At 26.0% G+C, this 23,350-nt stretch overlaps 3 protein-coding genes across 3 annotated transcripts; 2 read left to right on the top strand and 1 right to left on the bottom strand.

The window, feature by feature from the left end:
* Positions 1 to 777: 777 nt before the first annotated feature.
* Positions 778 to 2,708, top strand: Bet3 (blocked early in transport 3). The gene is made up of 4 exons (XM_015511628.2): positions 778 to 951; positions 1,583 to 1,777; positions 1,879 to 2,061; positions 2,462 to 2,708. The coding sequence occupies exons 1-4, from the start codon at positions 913 to 915 to the stop codon at positions 2,579 to 2,581; spliced, it is 537 nt and encodes a 178-aa protein (XP_015367114.1). The 5' UTR covers positions 778 to 912; the 3' UTR covers positions 2,582 to 2,708.
* barc (RRM1_TatSF1_like and RRM2_TatSF1_like domain-containing protein barc) lies at positions 2,387 to 22,226 on the bottom strand. Its single transcript, XM_089218892.1, has 10 exons — positions 22,067 to 22,226; positions 21,761 to 21,997; positions 15,059 to 15,330; positions 13,909 to 14,116; positions 13,636 to 13,841; positions 3,871 to 4,043; positions 3,589 to 3,775; positions 2,974 to 3,110; positions 2,710 to 2,897; positions 2,387 to 2,597 (listed from the first exon to the last, which is right to left on the bottom strand). The coding sequence occupies exons 2-10, from the start codon at positions 21,972 to 21,974 to the stop codon at positions 2,578 to 2,580; spliced, it is 1,605 nt and encodes a 534-aa protein (XP_089075018.1). The 5' UTR covers positions 21,975 to 21,997; positions 22,067 to 22,226; the 3' UTR covers positions 2,387 to 2,577.
* Positions 8,132 to 12,048, top strand: LOC149058043 (rheacalcin-2-like). The gene is made up of 3 exons (XM_089218893.1): positions 8,132 to 8,279; positions 8,354 to 8,569; positions 11,697 to 12,048. Exons 1-3 carry the CDS (start codon positions 8,201 to 8,203, stop codon positions 11,951 to 11,953), a joined length of 552 nt encoding a protein of 183 aa, XP_089075019.1. The 5' UTR covers positions 8,132 to 8,200; the 3' UTR covers positions 11,954 to 12,048.
* Positions 22,227 to 23,350: the final 1,124 nt, after the last annotated feature.

Raw genomic sequence — 23,350 nt, 5'->3', positions numbered from 1 at the left:
TATTAATAATATTATACTGCACAAATAATATTATAATTTATAATGTACTCAATACTGACTGACTACGCAAAATTGAAATGTTTACAATTTTTTAAGTAATAACTTCTAATAGATAATAAAAATGTATTTATTGTTATTAATTAAATAAAAAATACCTGAAGGTATACAATCAAAATATTTTAATACCTAGTAGGAATATATTATATGTTATACAGATATAAATAACCTATCTGGTGTTCTTACTCTTTCTATTTTTTCTTTATCTTCAGATAAACATTTAGGTACAGCATAATTTGTAATAAAATCGTCATTGCAAAAATGTTCAGCACATACATAAGTAACCTGACGCAAATAATTTCCATTCACTTTAGAAATAATTTTGTTCCAAGCATCAAAGTCAGAATCGTATACTTTAAATAATGGAACATTGGATGTTTTGTTAAAACTAGTGCACTTAACAACAGAACAACGTCGAGGCATTTTAAAAACTGTATCAACATTTATTAAAAGAGCAACTACGGACAATATTAAAATTTAATATTCATAATGTCGATGAATTTCGGTGACCAAAATTTGTTCAAAATATAAACATCTAAAATCTAAATATACAATATTAGTAACTTTATTTGACACTAGGAGCGCTTTTACCCCTAGTTGTACCTTTCGGCGGCCTCTTAGGACGGGGGAGTGGCGGTGTCGAAACATTTGAGGACCGTTCCTCTACTACTCCCCAACCATGTCGATACCAGTCCATACTATCTTAGTCCGTGATTAGAACTGATAGTAAATTGTCTGCTGATTACATAAAGATTTGAGTTATTCGTAGGAATATATAATTTTCTATTCTGTATTACTAGAACTTATAGTTTTGTGTGAGTTCTTTCCGCCTTTTCACAATTTTCCACTGTGACCATGTCTCGACAGAATACAAGATTAGACGTTAAGAAAGTTGTAAGTATTAGTTGTTTCTTGTGATAGGTACCAAATTATTTTCATTTTAGAATTTGATATTATTTATAATTTATACTAAATTAAAACTTATTACTTATCTTATTGTTAGCTAATATTAGTACTTATAAATTTTTTATAATTTTGGATTGCACATTGCTGCTCAAAAGCCATAAAAAATATCTAAACTATTATGAAATGTCCAAATTGTATTATTTTAACTATTTAATATCAAAAAATGAAAATAATATATTTGTTTTACTTACAATTCAGGCTATTAAATATTTTGTGGGACTTTTTTTGCCTTGCTTATTTTATCTATAAATGATAGTTCTATGATTTTATCATAAGGTCTGGTGACTTAATTTAAATAAAATGATTTAAATGTTTAACTGTTATTATTTTTCCCAACAAAAGAACAAACTTCTAAGTAGTGTTTTAAAGTATAATACATATTTTATTTTACTGATAAAAAAGTTGACATGAAGCCAAAAAAAACTTTGACGTTCAAAGTTCAAATTCTATATTAAATACACAATATCAAATATACACTATTTTAGACAAAAATTAAGTTTATCAATTAATTGTTGTCCCAAATAATGATAAATATCTATTAAATATAAAATTTTTTCAGAACTCAGAGTTGTTTACGTTAACATATGGAGCCATAGTGTCTCAATTGATGAAAGACTATGAAAATGTAGAGGATGTAAACAAACAATTGGATCGAATGGGTTATAATATTGGTGTCCGTATGGTTGAAGATTTTTTAGCCCGTACTAATGCTGGAAGATGTTATGACTTAAGAGAAACCGCAGATAAAATTCAGGTTAGAATTGTGTTTATATTTTAAAACGTTTTATTTCCTAATTTTGTATTTTAAGATTACTAAGCTTTGAAGTGTTCGTATTTATCAATACTTTGTTTTAGTATGCATTTAAAATGTATTTGGGTATAACTCCAGCTTTAACTAATTGGAGTGCTGCTGGAGATGAGTTTTCCCTAACATTTGACACTAATCCACTAACAGAATTTGTGGAACTACCAGATAACTATCAAAATCTCAAATATAGCAATATACTTTGTGGAGCCTTGAGAGGATCGTGTGAAATGGTATTTATGATATTATAATGTTTAAAATAAGCATGTGTGGTACCCATAGTTAAACATAATTATAGGTTAGATACTCGGTAACAGATTTTTAGAATTCTTTAATTTCTTACTGTATAATAAATATAAAAATAAAATAGATTTAAGTATATTTATTATTTGTGACAGTTGAAGAAATCTAATTAAATTATTTCATAATATAATCAAATACTACTTAGAAGATATTTGTAACTTGGTATAAAACATTATGCTTTGTCAGAATTATATTGTAATTATACAAAACAATTTTTCTTTATGTTATTAAACTGTATGAAAATATTCTCTGTAGTTTAATTTTCTTGCGATTTATTATAATAAGTATAAATACAATTAAATGTGTTTTAATTAGTTGTTATATGTTTAGGTACAAATGGATGTGTCTTGTTGGTTTGTGCAAGATCAACTTAAAGGTGATTTGGCCACTGAATTGCGAATAAAGTTCAACAAACGGCTAGAAGACGCTATACCTGCTGGAGAAGACTAAATTGACTCTGACTTATCTGTAAATTAAATAATATTATTATAATATATTATGTTTTATTTTATTTTTTACTTTATAATACTATCTCATATACTTGTTATCATATAAAAATAAATAGTATCTAAAATTACTTTTATTTTCATTATTTGTTGTTAGATTAGTTGATGGCATTTCGTCATCACTTTCACCACCGCTTTTTGTTTTAACTGAGTCACTATCAGACTCATGAGCATCATTCTTTTCTGTACTACCAGTGGCTATTAAATAAGCCTCCCATTTCTTTAAGCGTTCTTCAGTTTCTTCAGGTGTTTCAATGACTCTAAAGTAAAGTAAAAATGTATTAATTATAATTAAAAATGAATTGATTTTAAATTATTTTAATATATTATACACACTTGTATTTAGTTTTTCCATCCCATGTTTCAGCAGTAATCTTTCTTTGTCCAAACCACCGATTATTTAATAGTAGCACGCAAGCATCAGCTGCATCAGGTTCTTTGAAATTAATCTGCGCAACGCCCTCTGGATGTCTCTTAAAATAATAACAGTAAATAGTTGATAATTATATTTATAAATAAAAAGTTTGAAAATATCTCATGTCGTAATCAGAAATAGGGGAACAGCTAGGAATCACAAATATTTTAATACCCCTGCCTGAAATTGTCTTATTTATTTGACCTTGGATACATGATGGCTGATGAGTGCATCTGAAAATGCTTTAGTAAAATTCCAAATTTAGTTTAGCCATTGTAAACCTGTAATCCATAGACATCAGCCACCAGAGGTAAAATAAAAAAAAAATCATTTATTTTCTAGTTTCTGTGGGACCAAGATATCAATATATTATTATACTTCTACATCTTTTTTATTTGATTGGATATAATACATATCACATAAGACAAGTATAATTTGAGTTTTGATAGAACTATTATTAATACATGGAACAAAGTAACATCAACATAACAATTTGAATAAAAAGAAAACTGTTATAATTATTATAATATACTTACATCGTACACAATTACTTTTTTCACAATGCCACACTTTGAACATTCCTCCCTTAGATCTCTTTGATATTCTAAGAGCAATGATACATCATTGTCAAATGTTTCTTTTTCAAACAAATTTTTGACGATCACAACATTTTCATGTTTTCCTCTTCCACCCATTATTTTATCAGGCCTCCAATCAAATAACCTTTAAGAGAAACAGATAAATTTATATTTAAAACATATTATTCATTTTTAATGTAAAATTATTGTTTATCACGTGAAATGGAAAACATTAGGTACTTTTCTTGAATTTTTTTGATTTTTTCCTTATCTTTTCGCTTTTTCTTTTTTGGTTTTAACGATGGGTCGTATTTTTCTCCACGCATTGTAAATTTCGCCTTTTCCACGCATATCTCTTTACCTCGAAATATGTAACCGTCTAACAACTTCAATGCTAGATCCACTGATTCTTTCTAAAAATGAAGAACGGATAATAACAATACAAATCATATTCATAAAAACCGCTGTTATATTAATAGTGAAACAGCGTGTTTTGTTCCTATAGTCATAAGTTATAAGCGGCGTCATTGAAATTTAAAAGTTTAAGGTCGTCCTAAAGAATTTGTCATGTTATTTACTGTCAATAGTGAACGTTTATGATGCCATCGTGTACAAACGCAATGAATAATAAAGTTATTACCCAAGTATTGCGTTCATATACGATGGGATCATAAGGCTAATAAGAATATAATATGAATTATGATTAACATTGGAACTTGTCTAAAATAATAAATAATAACGTCATAGGTAACTTAATATATTGACAGATGACTGGTGGAAATAATTGTAGGCCTGAGATCCGTATGAGGCACTTTATAAAATCAAGAACAAATTTGACCTTGACATTCTATGACAGCCATCGTGCAATTGAAATGGTGTAATGTCAGTATATTATTCCAGTCTATTTAAATACTTATTCGTCGACTGAGCTTTGCCGGAGAAAATTAAAAACATTCAAAGTTCGAATTGGGTAAATGTTTGAGAGTTAAATTGCTGTTTTGAGAGATGACACTAGGCTGAATAGCAAGATCGTGGCAAATAAAATAACGATTTTCCGCTCAAGATAAAAATAGAACACCACTGGGTCATCATATAATTAGGTATAGGTAAATAATATTGTAATTCATCTCAATATAATGGGTAGCCAAGTAGATTATTACTATTAATATAGGTAATCAATAGTTTAATGTACCAAATTTTAATAAAAAATGAATAATACTGTCGGATGAACTTTGATAAAGGCTGAAAAACTTGTTGGGAACTTTTTATTAATTTTTCAATATTTAGATGTATTTTTTCAACATTTGAACTTTTAATACATGAAAAAATAATCATGCCAATATATCTTTAATATTTTTGAACTGTTATTAAAGCAACTTATGAGAACATTGGATTAATTGTCCAAGTTTTTTTACTAAGAAAAAGTTTTTATCGACAATTATTTTAAAAATTACAAAATTGAAAATTTATTATGGACATGAACAGCTAAAAAAGAGTAAAAATATTTTGAAAATTATGCCATGTATGGAAAACTCTTTATGTTACATATGTGATCCACGCGTAAGACACTCCATAATATTTAAATTTGAAAATCTTTTTTTAACACTACCTATTTAAATTGTTAATATTCTTCAAAAACATAATTATTAGTAATAATATAATAATATTTCAATTCATTTTTTTTTTTGTTAAAACAATTTAAATTAACAAACTAAACAATTAATTCTATAATTTATATATCTATATAAGCTTTATAGATGGTAAATATAATTTACCGCGCATTGATGTAAAATATAAATGTTTCATTGTGTTTGTTCGGGACTACCTACGGTACTTTATTAGATACTTAACGTATTTACTATTTAGCAATAATATAATTTTGTATACGGCAACGACTGGACAACGTACTCGTATTAGTAAGACTTAAATTTTCGTGTCGGTCGAATGTATTTTAAATTGTATTAAAACAAAATAATAAATAAAAATAAAATATTTATGTTTTATAAATTATAATAATTTTTTATGCATATTTTTGTGTTTTTATTGGCTAAAAATGCATATTTTAAAAATTTTAACACATATTTTGATTACACATTTTCTATTTTTTTAATGCACGCATATTATTACAGTTGTTTTAAGTGCATAAACATCCGAGCCCTAATTATTACCATTTTTTATTACCACCATGTTTTTCTTTTGCGAAATTTATTCTTAATTCTTTACTCCCAACTTAACAATTTTTTGAAGTAGTTTGATACATAAAATTTGAATTTTACAAAATTTTATTTTTATAGATTAAAATAATTCGAATTATTATTATTTAATAATAATAATTATTATTATTCGAATATAAAGTTAAAAAAATATTATTTTGTAACGAATTAAATCAATGTAGAATAATTTAAAAAATAATTTTCTATAATATTGCATGTTTTATGGACCACTCAGTATAAAAATGAAGTACAAATTAACATATTAAACATTGACATAATAATACCTTTATATCCAGCTCCAACGCCCCGAGGTATAACGAACGAAACGAGACAAGGAACATGTTCTAACTCAGTGGTTCCTAACATTTTTCGGTTCCGGGCCTCTTACCAAAATAACTGACAGCTTACGCCCCACCCTTCCAACAAAAAATGTCATACCTTTATGTATCAGTTTTTTAAATTAAAATAAAACTCTTAATATTTAGTGAATAAATGTTTTATTTGACTCCAATTTAAACTTTAAGAAAGACCTCTACAAAAGAAAGAAGTATAATAATACGCGTCAATTGACACTGGTATATTTTATTTTTTCCATTATTCCGCATTTGAGAGTTCACCTACCCCCTCACAAACCAAAATACCCACTAGGGGGTGGTACCACCCACGTTAGGTATCACTGGTCTAACTCAAAGACCTGTCTGCTCTACACCAGGCTACTCAACAATTAAACTACTATAGAGAGAGACAAAAAAAAAAACATTTGAAAAATCTGAAATCGTCCACGAATTATACTAATATATAAATCATTAATCTAATAATTATATTTATATTCACGTATATAAATACGAATATTTTATAAATATAGTCCTATATAATATTAAGCGCACAAACATCAAGGTTCTCTTACCTGAACGGCTAAACATATGGCAAATAAATTGATTTATTGAAACTTATTTGATTTCTACACCATCAATAGTCAACATGGCTTTTTTAGGTTTTTAATGTTTGCACCCCACAGAGACATAAGAGTATAAATTCCACTATTTGCGCATAAGCAATTATAATTTTTAAATTTAATACCAAGGTACGAAATAACAATGGACACAAAAGTTTTGGAGGAGTGGTAATTTAGATTAAACACGGATTAACAATGAATAGTTTTTGATGAAAATAATTATTTCAGGAAGGGCGTTAACTTGAAAATTATATTGGTTTTTTTTAGGAGTGTCTTGGGGGAAATGTCTGAGAATCTACCGCAACTATCGTCGATAATTGGTATAAATATCAAAAATTTAAATATTTAATATTATTACAAAGGTAAATACCTATATTTATGAAAAACTAACGGTACCTATAGTAAAAATATATTTACGAATTATATTATATAAGGTAATAAAATAGGTAGCCAAGTAGGTATGATCGATTTAACTAATTTTTCAATACGATTATAAATAAGAAAAATTAAAAACCGATTACTTCGTTAACTTAAACATTATAAATAATTGTTATAGGTAAGTAAAGTAGATATAATAATACGTTTAACTTTTTATATTTATTGTAAATTCGATGATATTTAATATCGGTATCGACGAAATAACGATTAATTATACCTTAAAAACTATAACAACTATTTTCAATGTCATGTTATTAAAATTGAGAAATATCTATAGATATTATCAGAACATAAAAACTAATGCCTATATTAAGCTAGAATCGTTAGCCATTATTTTTTTTTATGGATATATTTAATATGCAATATGTGTGATAAATTAAGTTATAAAAAGCAACATTATAAGATTATGTTTTTTGTTTTACTTTTATTTTATTCATACGTTGAAATTATAGTTAAGACCATAATTTGAAAAACTAAGTAACCAACTTCAGTTGTTCGTATAAAAACTTATTTACATAGAATTAGATTCAAAGGAAATTTGAAATTTAGAAAATATAAGAAGTATCAAATATACCAATCTTAAAAAATAAAATAGAGATTTCACCTATAACAATATCAATATATTTTTAGTACTACCTATATGACTTATGAGACATGCTTGTAAAAGAACCTAATTAATAAATAATAATATAAAACAAACATCATAAGCATATAAGTTTCAGAAAGTAACAAAACTAACGAGTTTATTTGAGTTTTATTTGAATTTTTTTTTTAAGAAGTATCAATATTTACTCATTTACTGGAATTCATAGCGCGATGTTTTATAATTGGCTGCATGAACAAAACTCGCCCGAAGGTTGAATGATGAATAAAAAATCGTAATACTGGGGAGTATATAGAAATAACATTTTAGTATTAAAGTGTAGCTGTTCTAGTAAAGATCAAAATTTCTTAACATTTTTTAATGTTGCTTTTTTCAAACAAAATGAATTTTAAAATATTAGTAGAGTTAAAAAATGTTTATCTTTATTTAATTTTAATTGGTATGTTCAAATAACATAAAAAAACTTTCATATTTTCTTAGCTAGTAAGAATACATTTAATTTTTATTTTACAGTTGCATTATGTGCGTGTGAATCAAAATTGATGTACAATTGTCAGAACGGATTTTCAAAATTTGGAAGTAACTGTTATCATTTAAGTAAAGAAACAGCAACGTGGCAAGAAGCTTTTTTTGAATGCAAATATATGGCAAAAGGGAGTAAACTCGTTGTTCTAGCCAAACAAGTGGATGATCATAATATTCGAAAATTTTTAAAATATAGAAAAAATGGTAATATTTTCAATTTGTTGACCAGTTATTATTGTAGATTTTTGTGAGCAATATAAATATTAAATATGTTAAAATAGTTTTAAATACTAGAAATACATAGGTACCCAAGTAATCTTCATAATTTATTCGTTTATATTTACGTATACATACCATACATAAATATTATTATTATTTGTTAGTATAATTTTAGATACACTACCTAAATAATACAAATGAACAAAACAAATTTTATTTTTTAATTTATAATAACCAAGAAGCATTACTTTATACTTGGTGATTATAATAGCTATAAATGTACAGTTAACTAAGACGGCTACTGCAAAATAAATTATTTTAGTCATATATAGGGCTCGGATTTTGTAGCAAATGCTTCTTTTGAGGGGAGTGTGATAGAAAGATAATTATTATATATAAATACGTTTTGAATCGTTCTGATTTTAATGAAGTAAACTTTTTTTTGCTTTTTTCCACAAAATATGCTTTTTATTGCTTTTCCCCCTATTTGGTTATTTTTCTTGATTTTTACATGTTTTTCTTGAAAACTTAACTTATTTCTATTCATATTATACGTCTTGGACTATATTATTATTACCAGAAATTATAAAACCAGTAATAAATACATGACTGATAAAATAACTGTCGTTATTGTGCCGAAATAGTTTTATCTACAATATTAGTAGTAGACAGTAGTCTTTTTCTATGTATAAAAATATATTAGCACCCAATAGAATGAGTTTTAATTAAAGTAACTTGACTAAATATAATATGATTGTAAATTCCTTTTTTAATATTTAATTTTATGTGTAATTGAAATTTTTAGAATTAAATTAATAAATGCTTTTTTGGCTTTTTTGGCTACTTAAAATGCTTTTTTAAGGATTTATTTTGCTACAAAATCCGAGCCCTAGTCATAATGACATGAATGCATAACAAAATATCAATACTCAATATACTAAATTAAATTATGTTTATAAATAATATTTTAATATTTGTAAGTTGAATATCTGAATATTATTCGGCGTATTTAACTTTATAAACTATAGAATAACAAATAATTCAAAAGTTATAACTTATGAGCATAACATTTTAGATGAGCTGAGTAAAGTGGTCAGGGGTACCCCGCAAAACGTTGCCCATTACTCCGTTGATAAAAACATTAAATACTAATAAGTTGTAACTTATAACTAATGAACTACTTTTCCGAAACATTATCTATACATATAATATAGATTCAAATACTCAAAATAATATTTTGCTTTGGAAAATGAAATGAAAAATGTATATATCATTCAAAAAGTAAAACTTAAAAAACAATAATGATAAAAAATTCTAAAAAACGTAAATTATTTTCAGAAATGTTATTTTGAATCTACATCAAATTATATAAAAAGAATATTTTCAAAAAAGTTTTCGTAATACTGCGAGTGTACGCTCCAAAATTAAAATGAAACACCTGGTATCTATATAAATAAAAGTCATATTATAGTCCTATCAATAATCTATGTATGTCTTTTATGCTTCAATACAGTCTGTATTATGAGCATTCCTAAGCTTCTGGATTAAAACACTAGCTATAGATCAACTTCATTTTCCATGAATTTATGTTTTTCACAAGTTAATTTTATCAAAGTTACATTTGATCTTTCTTAAATTTTAAATTTCGTAGGTTATTTCTTTATATTAATTGTAGAATCAGTTGTCAAGGAATGAAATTGTTATAAGGTACTATAAATTAAAAAGATTGACTATTAAATATAAATAGGTAATTTATATTATAACATAAAATATTTTTAGTGTGGATGTATCGTATAGTTCATAAAAACTAGAGTTCGGGATTTCTTGCATTTGCTTTCGCTTGTTTTTTTTTTTATATTTTGTAAATGTTGTGTATATTATTCTAGGTAAACTATACATTTTTTTTTTAGATGGCGAACTAATAATAAGTTTGAATTGGCAATTTTCGCACATTTTATCTTTCGTCATATTTTATAAAAAGTGCATATTTGAGTAATTTTTAGCATTTTATTTTTATTTTTATGCACGGAAGATTATATTTTAATAGGTTAAATTCAAAAAAAATTTAAGAGGACGCAACATATTTAAAAAATAAAAATTGTTGTATAATTTGATTATTTTACGAGTTTAAAAAATAAAAATGAATACCTATAATCACTAAAATGGTAATTGGAATAAAAATCCCCCGACGAACGACTCAAGAAAAAAATCTCTGACACCGGGCAAAAAATCCCCAGACTAAATAAAAAATCTATGAAAATACATTTATGTCATAACAAATGACTAAAAATATTTATGTGTTAAATGACCTAAATACTTAAAAAATGCACATACAACTGTTTAAGACTATTACAATTTTTAGACATACCTACATAGTATAATTATGGTTTTTTCCGATTTATAGAACATATAAAAATTAATTAACAACAAATAATAATTCGTATTTTTTTTTCTCAGTAGTTAAAAACTTAAAAATCCTCATAACTACAAAAATTAAGTGAAACGAATAAAAATTGTAAAAAAAAAAAAATTTAAGATAAAAAGTAGTCATAAAGATTTGCATGTCGATTATAGGCGTTAATATAGCGTTAATTTAAGAAAGCATCGTTTGAATAAAATGCAAAAGTCACCGATATCCAAGTTTTATTTATTATATAGTTAGTTAATTGTTATTTATTACTCTCTATCTCTAACACAAGCTTTTAGCTTAAAAGAGATAGATAATCATGAATAATTTTCATAATTAAATTTTTGTAAGTTATGATGATTTAAAATTTAAAATTTAAAAATTTAAAAAAAATTACATTTGTTAGTTATTTCTGTTTAATATATTATGTATTATACTAAACATATAGGCAAATATCAGGGGATGCTTGAAAAAATATGGATTTTAGCTGTGTGGCACAATGTAGAATCGAAATCCTCCCCCTCAGTAATATTACACTAAATTAAAGTTAAATATTTAAGTCTTAAATAACGTAATAACACAGATAAATTGAAAATAAATAGATGAAATTGAACATTATTTTAAAATGTATAATATTTATTTCAAATATTATAACATAACTATACTTAATCTAAACCTTTTTTTTTTATTATTATTATTATTTAGAAACAAGAGAAAGATGGATAGGAGGTATTTATGATTGGAGTCAAGACCAATGGAAATGGGCTTCATCAGGGCGTAAAATTCGATACAACAGATTTGAAACTATACACCATTTTGATAATGATCGAAATGATCAGTGGCAGTGTTTATCACTGGATCCAAATACTGATTTCAAATGGAATGCAGAAAGCTGCTTGCAAAAAAAAAATTTTATATGTGAAACAAAACCTCAACCAGAGTGTATGGTTAATACAGTTTAGGAACATTAATAAAATATTTATAAAAGAAAATATAAAATTCTAATGTAGTACATATAGGTGTACACATCAAATAAATAATTTTAGTAATATTAAAATGTTTCCTATTTATAATTTTTAAGTTATAAAACTATTACTTATTTAAGAAACCCTAAAATTCTATACTAACTGCAATACAAACTACATGTAACACAATGCATTCTAAATGAGTGTATGTAATAGTAGTTATTACTGTTTTTGTTTGATTACCAAATATTTATTTTTTTGGTAGGATTAAACATTCACTAGCCCAATAATAATAATTAATAAAATAAAATACTACTATTTACAAAATTATATGATTAAATAAAGTTTAATTAATATACACAATTAAGTACAAAATTAATATATTATTATTATTACACCTGCAAAATAACTTAAGATGTAAAAAATCTTCAAGAACTGTATTAACAAAACAGATTTATAATATTTTACTTTGATACTAGCAAATACTAATTACAAGAGAAGAGCCAACATATTTTAATATATACAGGACAATTTTTTTATCATGAACCACTCATTATTTCAAAAAGTATCAATGTTTTTGAAAATATTTTTTTACAAAGTTTCATGTTGTTAAAAAAACAACGTTTTTATGAAAAAATTATATTTTTTAATATTTTTTATCCTTATAATTTTTTAAGTTTTTTACTTTTTTGAATGGCAACCTAGAGTTTTAATTTCATATTCCAAATCAGAATATTTTTCTAAATATTTTGATTCGTAAAAGTCGAATTTTGGACGAGTAGTTTATGAGTTATAAGTATTTAAAGTTTTGATTGGCGGAGTGGAGTGGTACGGGGTTACCCCGCAAAATGTTTGTCCACTATTCCGCTTGTCTAAACTTTAAATACTTATAACTCATAAACTACTCGTCCAAAATTCGATTTTTACGTATCAAAATACTTAGAAAAATATTCTGCTTTGGAATATGAAATTAAAACTCTAAGTTGCCATTCAAAAAAGTAAAAAACTTAAAAAAATTATAAGGATAAAAAATATTAAAAAATATAATTTTTTCATAAAAACATTGTTTTTTAACAATATGAAACTTTGTAAAAAAATATTTTAAAAAACATTGATACTTTTTGAAATAATGAGTGGTTCATGATAAAAAAAATCACCCTGTATTGTCCTCTCAATAATAAATACCTATACATGAACCAGACTTGTATATGTAAATAAAATTTTGGTTCAATAAATCAATTTTTTGCTTAAAAGTTTAATAAAATAGCAATTTTCAATATAACCAATTTAAACACTTATAATATGTTCATAATCAATTATAAATTAAAAATAATTTTCAAAAATGAAATAAATAAAAATTGTGTATTTTAATTAATAAGAAAGTAGGTATTAATGTTATTAAAATATCAATTACTGTAGGATTCTTCAACAATATTTTTAAATTTATATCAATATTGTTTTATATGCAATATCAAGATATCAAAAAAGAAATTTAGGTATCGATATCTTTATAACTAGTAAACAAAATAGCTAGAGCAAATGGTTATAATTTAATTTTGATTATCAGTACATTGTATTTCATATTTCTATTTTCGATATTTAAATTTCTAAAAACATTTTGCAAACATTTAAAACAACCTAATATTTAGATATATTGTTATCAAAAATACTTATAATACCTTTATATATGTACAAAGAGCGTCTCCCTTAAGAATGTCTGTACCTCTCTCAGTATAAAGCTTAATTTTCATTTGACCACTGTCAACATCTTTCATGATCAATCCACATTTTTGCATTAAATCGATAAATTCCTGTTCAGTTATATCTAGTGGTAAGTTTGAGACATAAACTTTTGTATTATGCTCTTCATCGATCTCAAACCAATCTATAAATAAGTAAAAAAATTAATCATTTTCATCAATTAAAAATAAATGTATTTTATTTTTATTTACTTGGTTCAGAAGGTTGCGGGAGTTTCCTTTTTTCAGGTTCATGCTTTACATCTGAAGCATTTAAGGTAGATTCAGATTGATTTTCTTTACTTTGAGCTCCGATAGCATTTGTTTTTAAAGTGTTTGTACTATTTACACTTACAGTAGAACTATCATTTGAATTGAATCCATAGCTAAGTTGGTAATGGGCCATAAAATCATCATCGATCTATCACAATGTTAATAAATATTAAATATACATAATTATTTATAAGATTATAAATTAATAACAATGTATATATAGTTTAGATCTAGCTAAAAATCTCATTATCATTAGATCTTCTATTCATGTACAGTTAAAACATGTTTATGTTTTCTTATTGATTAAATTGTTAACAAATACCAAACAGTGATATAAGTCATTTCTATAGACTTCTTTATTGTGTCGGATCAATATTGCAGACTCTAGTTTGTATAGTCTGGACTCTGGACTATAAAAAGTGAACCATATATTGTATCTAATACTTTATAATTAGAAAATATATTATTTATTTTATTTTATTATAAATAAAGTACATATTATATTGATCTGTATTATTAATTATTATAGTTATTTAAATATCAATAAAAATGTGAGTCTTATGATAAAACTTAATCTAGAAGCAAGGCTTTGTATTAGGTATATAGTTTTAAGAGGACATCGCACCTCCATGTGATGTCTCCGTCGTATACATGTTCTATTTATCAAATTTTTGTTCACTAGTTTCAATAGTGTACTGTTAGTTTTGACATTAGAGTGAATTGACCCATTATCAAACTTCTAGGTAAAAACATTATCTGTGTTATCTCATTGGTTTTTTTGGGATATTTTAATTTTTAAATGAGTTATGTGCATTTTAAATAACTCATACTTTACAAACTCGTAACTCATTTAAAAATTTAAATGACTAAGACGGAGACAACACGTCATGCGAGTATGACGTCCTCTTAATGAAAAGTACACTTAGGTATTCAGGGTTTAGGGAATATTATGGAACCTACAAGTAATCTGTATTCTATATATTTTCAATGTATACAACAGTTTAAAATGTACTACACTAAGTCACTAAATTTAGCCAATTGGAGCTATTAAGAATACACAATGGAGTAAGTCAGAATTATAATAATTTACCTTAGGAAACCATGCGTTTTTTTCTCTATCCCAAATATAAACTGTTCCATCAGCTGGATCAGTATATGTTTGGGTAATACCATCATGTCCATACTTTCCTTTGGTCATATCTTGCCGCTTTACTGTACGCTGAATTCTTCCTTTTTCATCATCATCATCAAATTCTTCTCCGTCATTATTATCATCAAATGCTTTTTCTTCTACCAAACTTATGGTTTCTTTTTTTAGAACTTCCCATTTATTAGTTTTTGGATCCCACAAATAAGATATATCTTAAATAATAATAATTGAATTACAAATAAATATTTAATTGTTTTATCCTATAACGTCACAGAATTTTAGACCTCTTTCAAGAATATCAATAATCCCCAAACATATCTTTTTCCATAATTATCTGTATTATTAAAGTGTCATACTTATAAGTCTGCGACCACTATGATATTAGGCGGTATTTAGCGGTAATGATCACCGCATTATTTAATCCTTGTCTCCACTCCCCAGCCCATAGGCCATAGATAAAGGGTCTATTATTTTATCTATGTCCCGAGCCCCCAACCCATGCAGTGTCCAGTGTTGACAAGCCGTTAGTAACAAATTGCAATTGTCAGGAGAAGGATCTTATGGATGAAAAATTTGAGAAAGTTACCGGGTTTGAGGAGTATGATGAGGTGGTGATGAAATTACGGTAGTGCCGGTATTAATTAATCTAATTAATAAATCACAAGCGTTAGTATGTTTAATGGGCAATTCATATGAAAATAAAATAAATATAAATGGATATAAATATAAATCTGTCTGTTTATACTTTATGCATTCCAATTCCAATTGGTGGACCGATTGTGACAAAATTTGATATAATTATAATAGCAGTATTTATCCAAGCGTGATTATTGGAAAAACATATAAATTACGCATATATTCATGGGCGCAAATTGGGGGGATTATCTCCCCCCCCCCAAAAAAAAAAAATCCACAAATTTAAAATGCTATATTATATGTGTGTACTTTCTTTTTTATATATATTTAAATAATATTGTATATTGTGAGTCATGTTAATTATAAAATAAAAATTATCACTGACATTGTAGAAATAAATATATAATTTTGATCCTAAATTATTAGGAATTATTATTACATTGTCTTATTATTGCTATCACGGTCATGATTTTGATAAATAAAATATATATAATATAAATGTATATTTAGCTACCTACTGCATAATAAATAATAATATGAGATACTCTTTACTAAACGCAGGACACCAGTAATAGGCAATAAGAACACATAATATTTGACATGACGTGTTTATAGTCTATACTATATTAGATTAAAAGTTTATTTTTATTGTTTTAAATTCGGCAAACTAGATCTTTCACTCCGACCATTTACTGCACTTATCTGATTTCTGAATATCTGAATGCATTTATATTTTGGTTACATATTATGATTGCTATCCGCTTGTCGTTTTCATTACAACAGTTAACAATCCACGTTTACATTAGACTATAGTTTATTTTGCATGATCAGTGTATTAAAACTTATTTAAACGTTTTTAAAACTTAACAATGGAAAGTAAAAAGTTATTCAACATTTTCAATGACAAAAATAAATCCACAACTATTTCTACAAGTTCTACGGTTTCTACAAAAATAGATGTTGATCAAAATATATCGGTTTCTATCACTACTGCTACCAATACCAATATTGTCAACAGCGATGATGAATCTATTACCAATAATACCCAAGTGGATCTTTAGATCTTGGAGATTTAAATTCCGGATCTATGAGGCCAATTTTAAAAGTAAGTACATTTTTCAAATTCCCTTTTCTTATTGTATTGGTCATGATTTATATTAATGAAATTATTAACTTTAAGTTGTAATTACTAATTGTGTAAGTAGTTAATTACATCAATGTTTCTAGGTATTTCCTAAAACTTAATTTGGACAACAAAACATATAATTTTCAAGTACCTACTATAAAAAATATCTATGGATTGAGTATAAGCATTAAAAATGATGCCATTTTTTGTTACGCTTGTTGCTTATTTTCATTTTGCTTGACTCTGGCCATGTTAAACAAACATCTATTAGTAATGGATTTAATAATTGGAAAAAAGCAAGTTTTTAATAATAAGTTTAAAGGTTTAGAATTCTATATACAATTAACTTTATAGGTACTCGGTGATCTATATATATATATATTATAATAATTATATAGGCACCTATATCTTCTTCTTCTCAACAGCTTAGCGGTTCATATAGGTCCATCGCTACCACCATTATCTCATAATAGACACCTATATACTATATACATATTATACTTTAATGCAATCTGAGTATACAATGAGTTTTTAATTTATTGTTTTAGTTAAGTGGTTATAAAGATTCAAAGGTGAATGGTACAAAACTTGAATTGCATAATAGTTGTATACATAATTTAACTGCAATGTCTAAATGGTCAGCTCACAGCTCAATGCAAAAAAATGAATCTAACCAAATTATTTCTGCAAGCATGCAACAAATAAAAGAAAACAGAACCTACATGATACAGTTAATTGAAATAACATTGTTTTTAAGTAAACAAGGAATTGCTTTTAGAAGCCATAGAGAAAATGAGCTTTCTATAAACAGAGGTTTGCACTTCTAAATATGTTTAAATATACTTAGGTTTTTTTTAAATTATAAAACACATTTTAGGAAAATTTAAAGAAACTTGCAATATGGTTGTTAAGTTTAATGAAATATTTGCAAATCATTTTTATTCCAAAACCAATTATACAAGTTGGTCTGTGTAGAACACTATTATTGATATATGTGCTAAGAAAATGAATGATTTTATTTGCAATGAAACTAAAGAATGTGGTGTATTTAGTATAATGGTGCATGAAGCAAGGTAAACATTTAACTTAGTGATAGTTTATACATATACCTGATAAAAAACAAATATGTTTATATTTATATACTTTCTAGATCTTTCAATGAAGAGCAGCTATCTTTTTGCATAAGATATACTAAAGATTTAGATATTGTTGAACATTTTTTAACTTTTCTAAATTTATCAAAGAAACAAGATGCTGATTCTTTGAGTACTAATTTGTTTAACTATTTTGATGCAAGTAACATCGCTCAAATACCTATAGTCGCACAATCATACAACAAAGCTAGCGTAATATCAGGCCGATTTAATGGTGTGCAACAAAAAGTAAAGTTGAGACACCCATGTACGAAGTACGATCTATACTCACTGTATGTCACATAGAGTCAATTTAATTGTAATTTACATGTGCAAATTAGTTAAGATAAAGAAAAATATTTTTCATTATTTTAAACGTATCATAATTTTTATATTATATACATTTTTAGGATACCCGGTATGTGTTTAATTGTCTTGAATCCATATATAGAGTATATCTGAAATGGTTGAGGTAACTAGTAATGCGTTTTCAGTGTGATGACCCAATGAAGATTTTTTTTAAATTCTTTTTTAATCTTCAAAATCTGGGTTTATTCATCTTATTTTTAGAGCATTATCTTAAATGTGAAAATTAACACCCAAATTTTATTTTTTGCAAAATTCTCATACGAATCGAGGTGTCACACCGTTTTTACGCTTGTCACGCGTTTTTCATGCTCGAATCGCCGACTGAAAAAATAAATGGTGTGACACATCGATTTGTATGAGAAAACTACAAAGTTAACATTAGTGTTAGTTATTTTCTGTCATTTACCATAAGTACAAAATGAAATGTTTATCTTATCAAGTCAAAATAATTATGTTACTACGATATCCAAAAACTGGAATTTCAGTATAAATAGGAACATTAATAGTTAGTTTCGTTTATCTCTAACTTGTGACTTATGACATTGCGGATAAAGTTACCATATTTTATTACTTGTACGGCTGTACATCTAAAACACATACCCAACTTAAATTCGATCATTTACAACTCTGCCAACACTAGTTTTGTTATTATTTTATCATTTTTATTAGTTGACAATGTAAAATAATGCACTACTTAATCATGTATGTTAAATGACAATAAATAACTATGACCAATGTAGTTTTACATTGTAGTTTTCTCATACGAATCGATGTGTTACATCATTTTTTTTTTAGTTGGTGATTCGAGCGTGAAAAACGTGCGACAAGCGTAAAAATGATGTGACACCTCGATTTGTTTGAGAATTTTGAAAAATACAATTTGGATGTTAATTTTCACAATTAAGATAATATTCTAAAAATAAGATGAATAAACCCAGAATTTGAAAATTCAAAAAAATCTTCATTGGGTCATCACACTGAGTACGCATATACTAGTTACCTCAACCATTTTAGAAACACTCTGTATAATCATTTTTGTATGCCAACAAACAACTTCAAATTTAAAGAAATCCAAAAACAACTAGTTTTGAAAAAAATATCTATCACAGCAATTAGTGATGCACATTGTCATTAGAATTACAGTCATAAATTGTACTTCAGTTAAACATAATTTTAAAGCAATAATTGAAGCATTAAAAGATAAAATTGAGAATTCTAATGATCGAGATGTTTCCCAGGCCTTAGGTAAATTTTAAAATATAACCCCCCCCCCCCCCCGGGTCTGCTTGCCTTTAATATAATCAATCCCCCCTCCAAGTCAAAGGTTGAAATTGAGCCTATGCATATTATATTATAACGCATTTAAATAAAGGATAAACAGACAACAGAGATATAGAGAGATAGCTATAAACATACAGGGTGATTCTTTTATCAAACAACAGATATAAGAATAAGATCCTAAACATTTTAATTCTATAAAAAATGAAGTACCTGCAAATGCGTTACTAGAACTTTCAATTCTAACAACTATTGATAGAAACACACTTGCATATGAATTACTACAATTTGCTTTACAGTTTAATTCTATTACTAAAACGTTTGAAACTACTTTTATACATTTAACTGAAGACTCCCAATTTCCTATTTATGAACATGAACTAGATTTAGATGAAGACCAAGCATCTGTAATTGATCCATCCAATAATTGTAAAACATGCAATAACTGTTTACAATGTGCTTTCAATGTGTTATATAATATAGTTCAACAGTCTGGTTGTTTTAACAATATATATTATGCATATAAATTTGTATTAACTTTGCCATGTACCCAAGAAGTTACTAGTGAAAGAACCTTTTCCAAATTAAAAAATATTAAAACAAAACTGAGATCGACTATTTTCCAAGATACAATGGAAGCATTATTATTAATGAATATAGAAAGAAATGTTGAAATTGATAAAGAAAGTGTTATTAATTGTATTGCAAAGAGTTCTAATGAACTTTCAAAACTTTTGTTAAATTGAATTGTAATTTATTTAAGTTTTTTAATTATTTACATTTAAATGTTTATTATCATATTATGTACATATTATGTATTGTTTCATATTTGTTTAAGTCAAACAAGTTACTATAAATAAAAGTATGTGTGTAAATATTACACTTTTATCTAAAATGTTTATCATTATAATGTGTTTTTTTTTTATTCCATATAATTGTTATCTTATTTAAATACAAAAATGGAGAAGTAGAGAACGGACTAACAATTTATAGTCCAACCTTAGTAAGGCCGAAAGGGCCCTTTCATCAGATCGCAGACTGGGCCTTTTGTTGCCAGTCCGTCCCTGTAAATACCATTCAATTGAATATTTAAAATTAAATTGTCAAAATTATATTGATAAAATGAAGAAAATTACATAATGATATACGAAATTGAATATTGCTATAAGATTATAATATATTTTAACTGCTATCTATCATTATGTATAAAAATATAATGCTAGCATCATCAATGGAAATGAATTTAACACACAGTATGAAGCATATAAGAGGTAGGATTTTTAACGGGCTACAAATTGCACGGGTTCAGCTAGTATTCTATAATACATCAATACATTTTTTATAATTTTACAATAGCGAATAATAAGCAGAAATATTTTTATATTTTTTCGCGTAATATCAATATATTATACCTATATATACAATTAATTAATGGTTTTTTAATTTGAATGAGGGCCGCATGCCCACCAGTCGCGTGTTGGACACCTCTAGTATAAAATATGTAGTTATCTGGGTAATTTTTTTTTTTTTTTGATATTGACAAAATCATCAATAACAAATTATTGGTTTGATATTGTAATCTAACGCAACAACAATTTTAAGTGTACAAGTTAAAAAGCAGTATTCAATTAAGAGGACGCTACACCCACATGTGTTGTATCCGTCTTACAAGTGCGTAACATTGCAAAAACTGTTTCGCGTGGGAAAGAACCGAGAAAGATACAGTTATAATTAAGAAACGAAATTTTCACCACATAAAAAGGAGAATTAGGTCTGTGCAATATCGTTTTTATTTTTTCGATATCACTCATACAAAAAAAATTCTTATTGTTTTATAATACATTAATTTTGCTTTTTAAGCATGAATAACTTTGATTGCAGTTCTGATATCGAAAAAATAAAAACGATATTGCACAGACAAAATTCTCCTTTTTATGTGGTGAAAAATTTTGTTTCTTAGTTATAACTGTAGCTTTCTCGGTTCTTTCCCAAGCGAAACAGTTTTTGCAATGTTACACACTTGTAAGACGGAGACAACACATGCAGGTGTAGCGTCCTCTTAACTCAATTAATTGTTTAATGTAAATAGGACATAAATACTTGTTTGTTGATCAGTATATTTGTATGTTTTACAAGTTTCGTCATATTCATAGTTTTCAAAGCCTTTTTCTGCCCAAGTGCTTTTTTCTTTATTCCAAGTATACTCTTTCTTAGTATTTGGATCTGTGTAAAAACATACACCATCTATATATTTATAGTTACTGTCATCTGAGTTTGGAATATCTGGTGGAACTGATGTTGAAATTGGTTCCATATTGATTTTATTAACTACAAGTTCTTAAATTATAGACATAAAATAAATATTAAACCTTTATTATTAAAAAATTTAAATATTTGAATACTTACAAACTTCCGTGATGCAAAATTGGAAATGTATAATAATTAAGTAACTTACTGTACAATATCATATGAATACAAATACTAAATAGCTAGGTAATTGAGTACCCCATACATTTTTAAAATTCAAGCTCCAAGCAGCTCCTCGCATATTATATTCACGATTTAAGATAATATCACAGATTATATAAACTGTGATAATATGGTTTCCATCAACTTGTGATAAGAAAACCAGTACCAGGCCTATGCCACGGATAATAGATATCTATTATCCGTGGGCCTATGCAACCTCCCCAGCCACTAAACACAAATCTCAGTTAGTTGTAGTCTGGTAGCGCGCTCTAGTAGTAATTTGTGTTTTAATATTTTATTGCTCATTTAAAGATAGATACAACATAAATAAATATTTTTTTTTATTTTTTAATAATACTTTTAATAAAAGTCTAAAATATTTAACCCTAAAAATAATTATAGGTAAAAGTATAAAACATTAAAACCTTCAAATTAAAAAATATTATTAAATAATTAAAAATACAAAATAATAAAATTAGGAAGTATAGGCATAGATCTACGTTTAAAGTTTTAAATATGTCTAAATATTAATGAGATTAAAATATTTTGTTTTAAGTTTACAACCAACAATAATGAAAAAATAAAATAAAGCGGGTAAGTCATGTATGTCGCTCTGCTGTACAGTAGGTTACAAGTGGGTTACTGTAATGGATGGAATTAAATTTGAATCCAATGATATTATATCATTGTATACGAAAAACGATTCTGAGCGAAGATGATTTATCTGTCTAGGATATATTATCTATAGATTATTAAAAATTTTCAAATCTTAGATTTAAAAAGAAAAATTTATATGAATTTCTAGTTTGAAATGATTTGCGAATTTTCGTGATTTTTACATATGTTGTCAAAATTCAAACTTTGAATGCTTGTAAAAAAAAAATTGTGACCACGCATTTATTTTATTTTTCAATTTCTATTGTAAAAATATATTATGAGCCTTGTATTAAATTTTCAAATCTTAGATATAAAAGGAAAATTTTTTATGAATTTCTAGCTTAAAATAATTTCTGAATTTTCGTGATTTTTACATAATATGTTGTCAAAACTCAAACTTTGAATGCTTAAAAAAAAAAATTGTGACTATGTATTCCTTTTATTTTGCAACTGCTATTGTAAAAATAAGTTAGGAGCCTTGTATTAAATTTTCAAATCTTAGAATTAAAAAGGAAAACTTTTATGAATTTCTATCTAAGATAATTTGAACATTGCCGTAATTTT

The sequence above is a fragment of the Diuraphis noxia genome, unplaced genomic scaffold, assembly GCF_037042655.1.
Source record: "Diuraphis noxia isolate RWA-SAM2 unplaced genomic scaffold, SU_Dnox_SAM2 contig0002, whole genome shotgun sequence".
In the NCBI taxonomy this organism is placed as follows: domain Eukaryota; kingdom Metazoa; phylum Arthropoda; class Insecta; order Hemiptera; family Aphididae; genus Diuraphis; species Diuraphis noxia.
The sequence above is the reverse complement of the archived record's forward strand: the minus strand, read 5'-3'. Positions and strand labels throughout refer to the sequence as shown.

Excerpts from the sequence above, each read along its gene's own strand:
- barc (XM_089218892.1), bottom strand. The coding sequence starts at position 21,974 with ATGGAACCAATTTCAACATCAGTTCCACCAGATATTCCAAACTCAGAT. Across the intron at positions 14,117-15,058 it reads AAAACGCATGGTTTCCTAAG|ATCGATGATGATTTTATGGC; the intron begins GTAAATTATTAT and ends ACATTGTGATAG. Across the intron at positions 3,111-3,588 it reads AAAAAGTAATTGTGTACGAT|AGACATCCAGAGGGCGTTGC; the intron begins GTAAGTATATTA and ends TATTATTTTAAG.
- LOC149058043 (XM_089218893.1), top strand. The coding sequence starts at position 8,201 with ATGTTGCTTTTTTCAAACAAAATGAATTTTAAAATATTAGTAGAGTTA. Across the intron at positions 8,280-8,353 it reads TCTTTATTTAATTTTAATTG|TTGCATTATGTGCGTGTGAA; the intron begins GTATGTTCAAAT and ends TTTATTTTACAG. Across the intron at positions 8,570-11,696 it reads TTTAAAATATAGAAAAAATG|AAACAAGAGAAAGATGGATA; the intron begins GTAATATTTTCA and ends ATTATTATTTAG.
- Bet3 (XM_015511628.2), top strand. The coding sequence starts at position 913 with ATGTCTCGACAGAATACAAGATTAGACGTTAAGAAAGTT. Across the intron at positions 952-1,582 it reads GATTAGACGTTAAGAAAGTT|AACTCAGAGTTGTTTACGTT; the intron begins GTAAGTATTAGT and ends AAATTTTTTCAG. Across the intron at positions 1,778-1,878 it reads AAACCGCAGATAAAATTCAG|TATGCATTTAAAATGTATTT; the intron begins GTTAGAATTGTG and ends ACTTTGTTTTAG.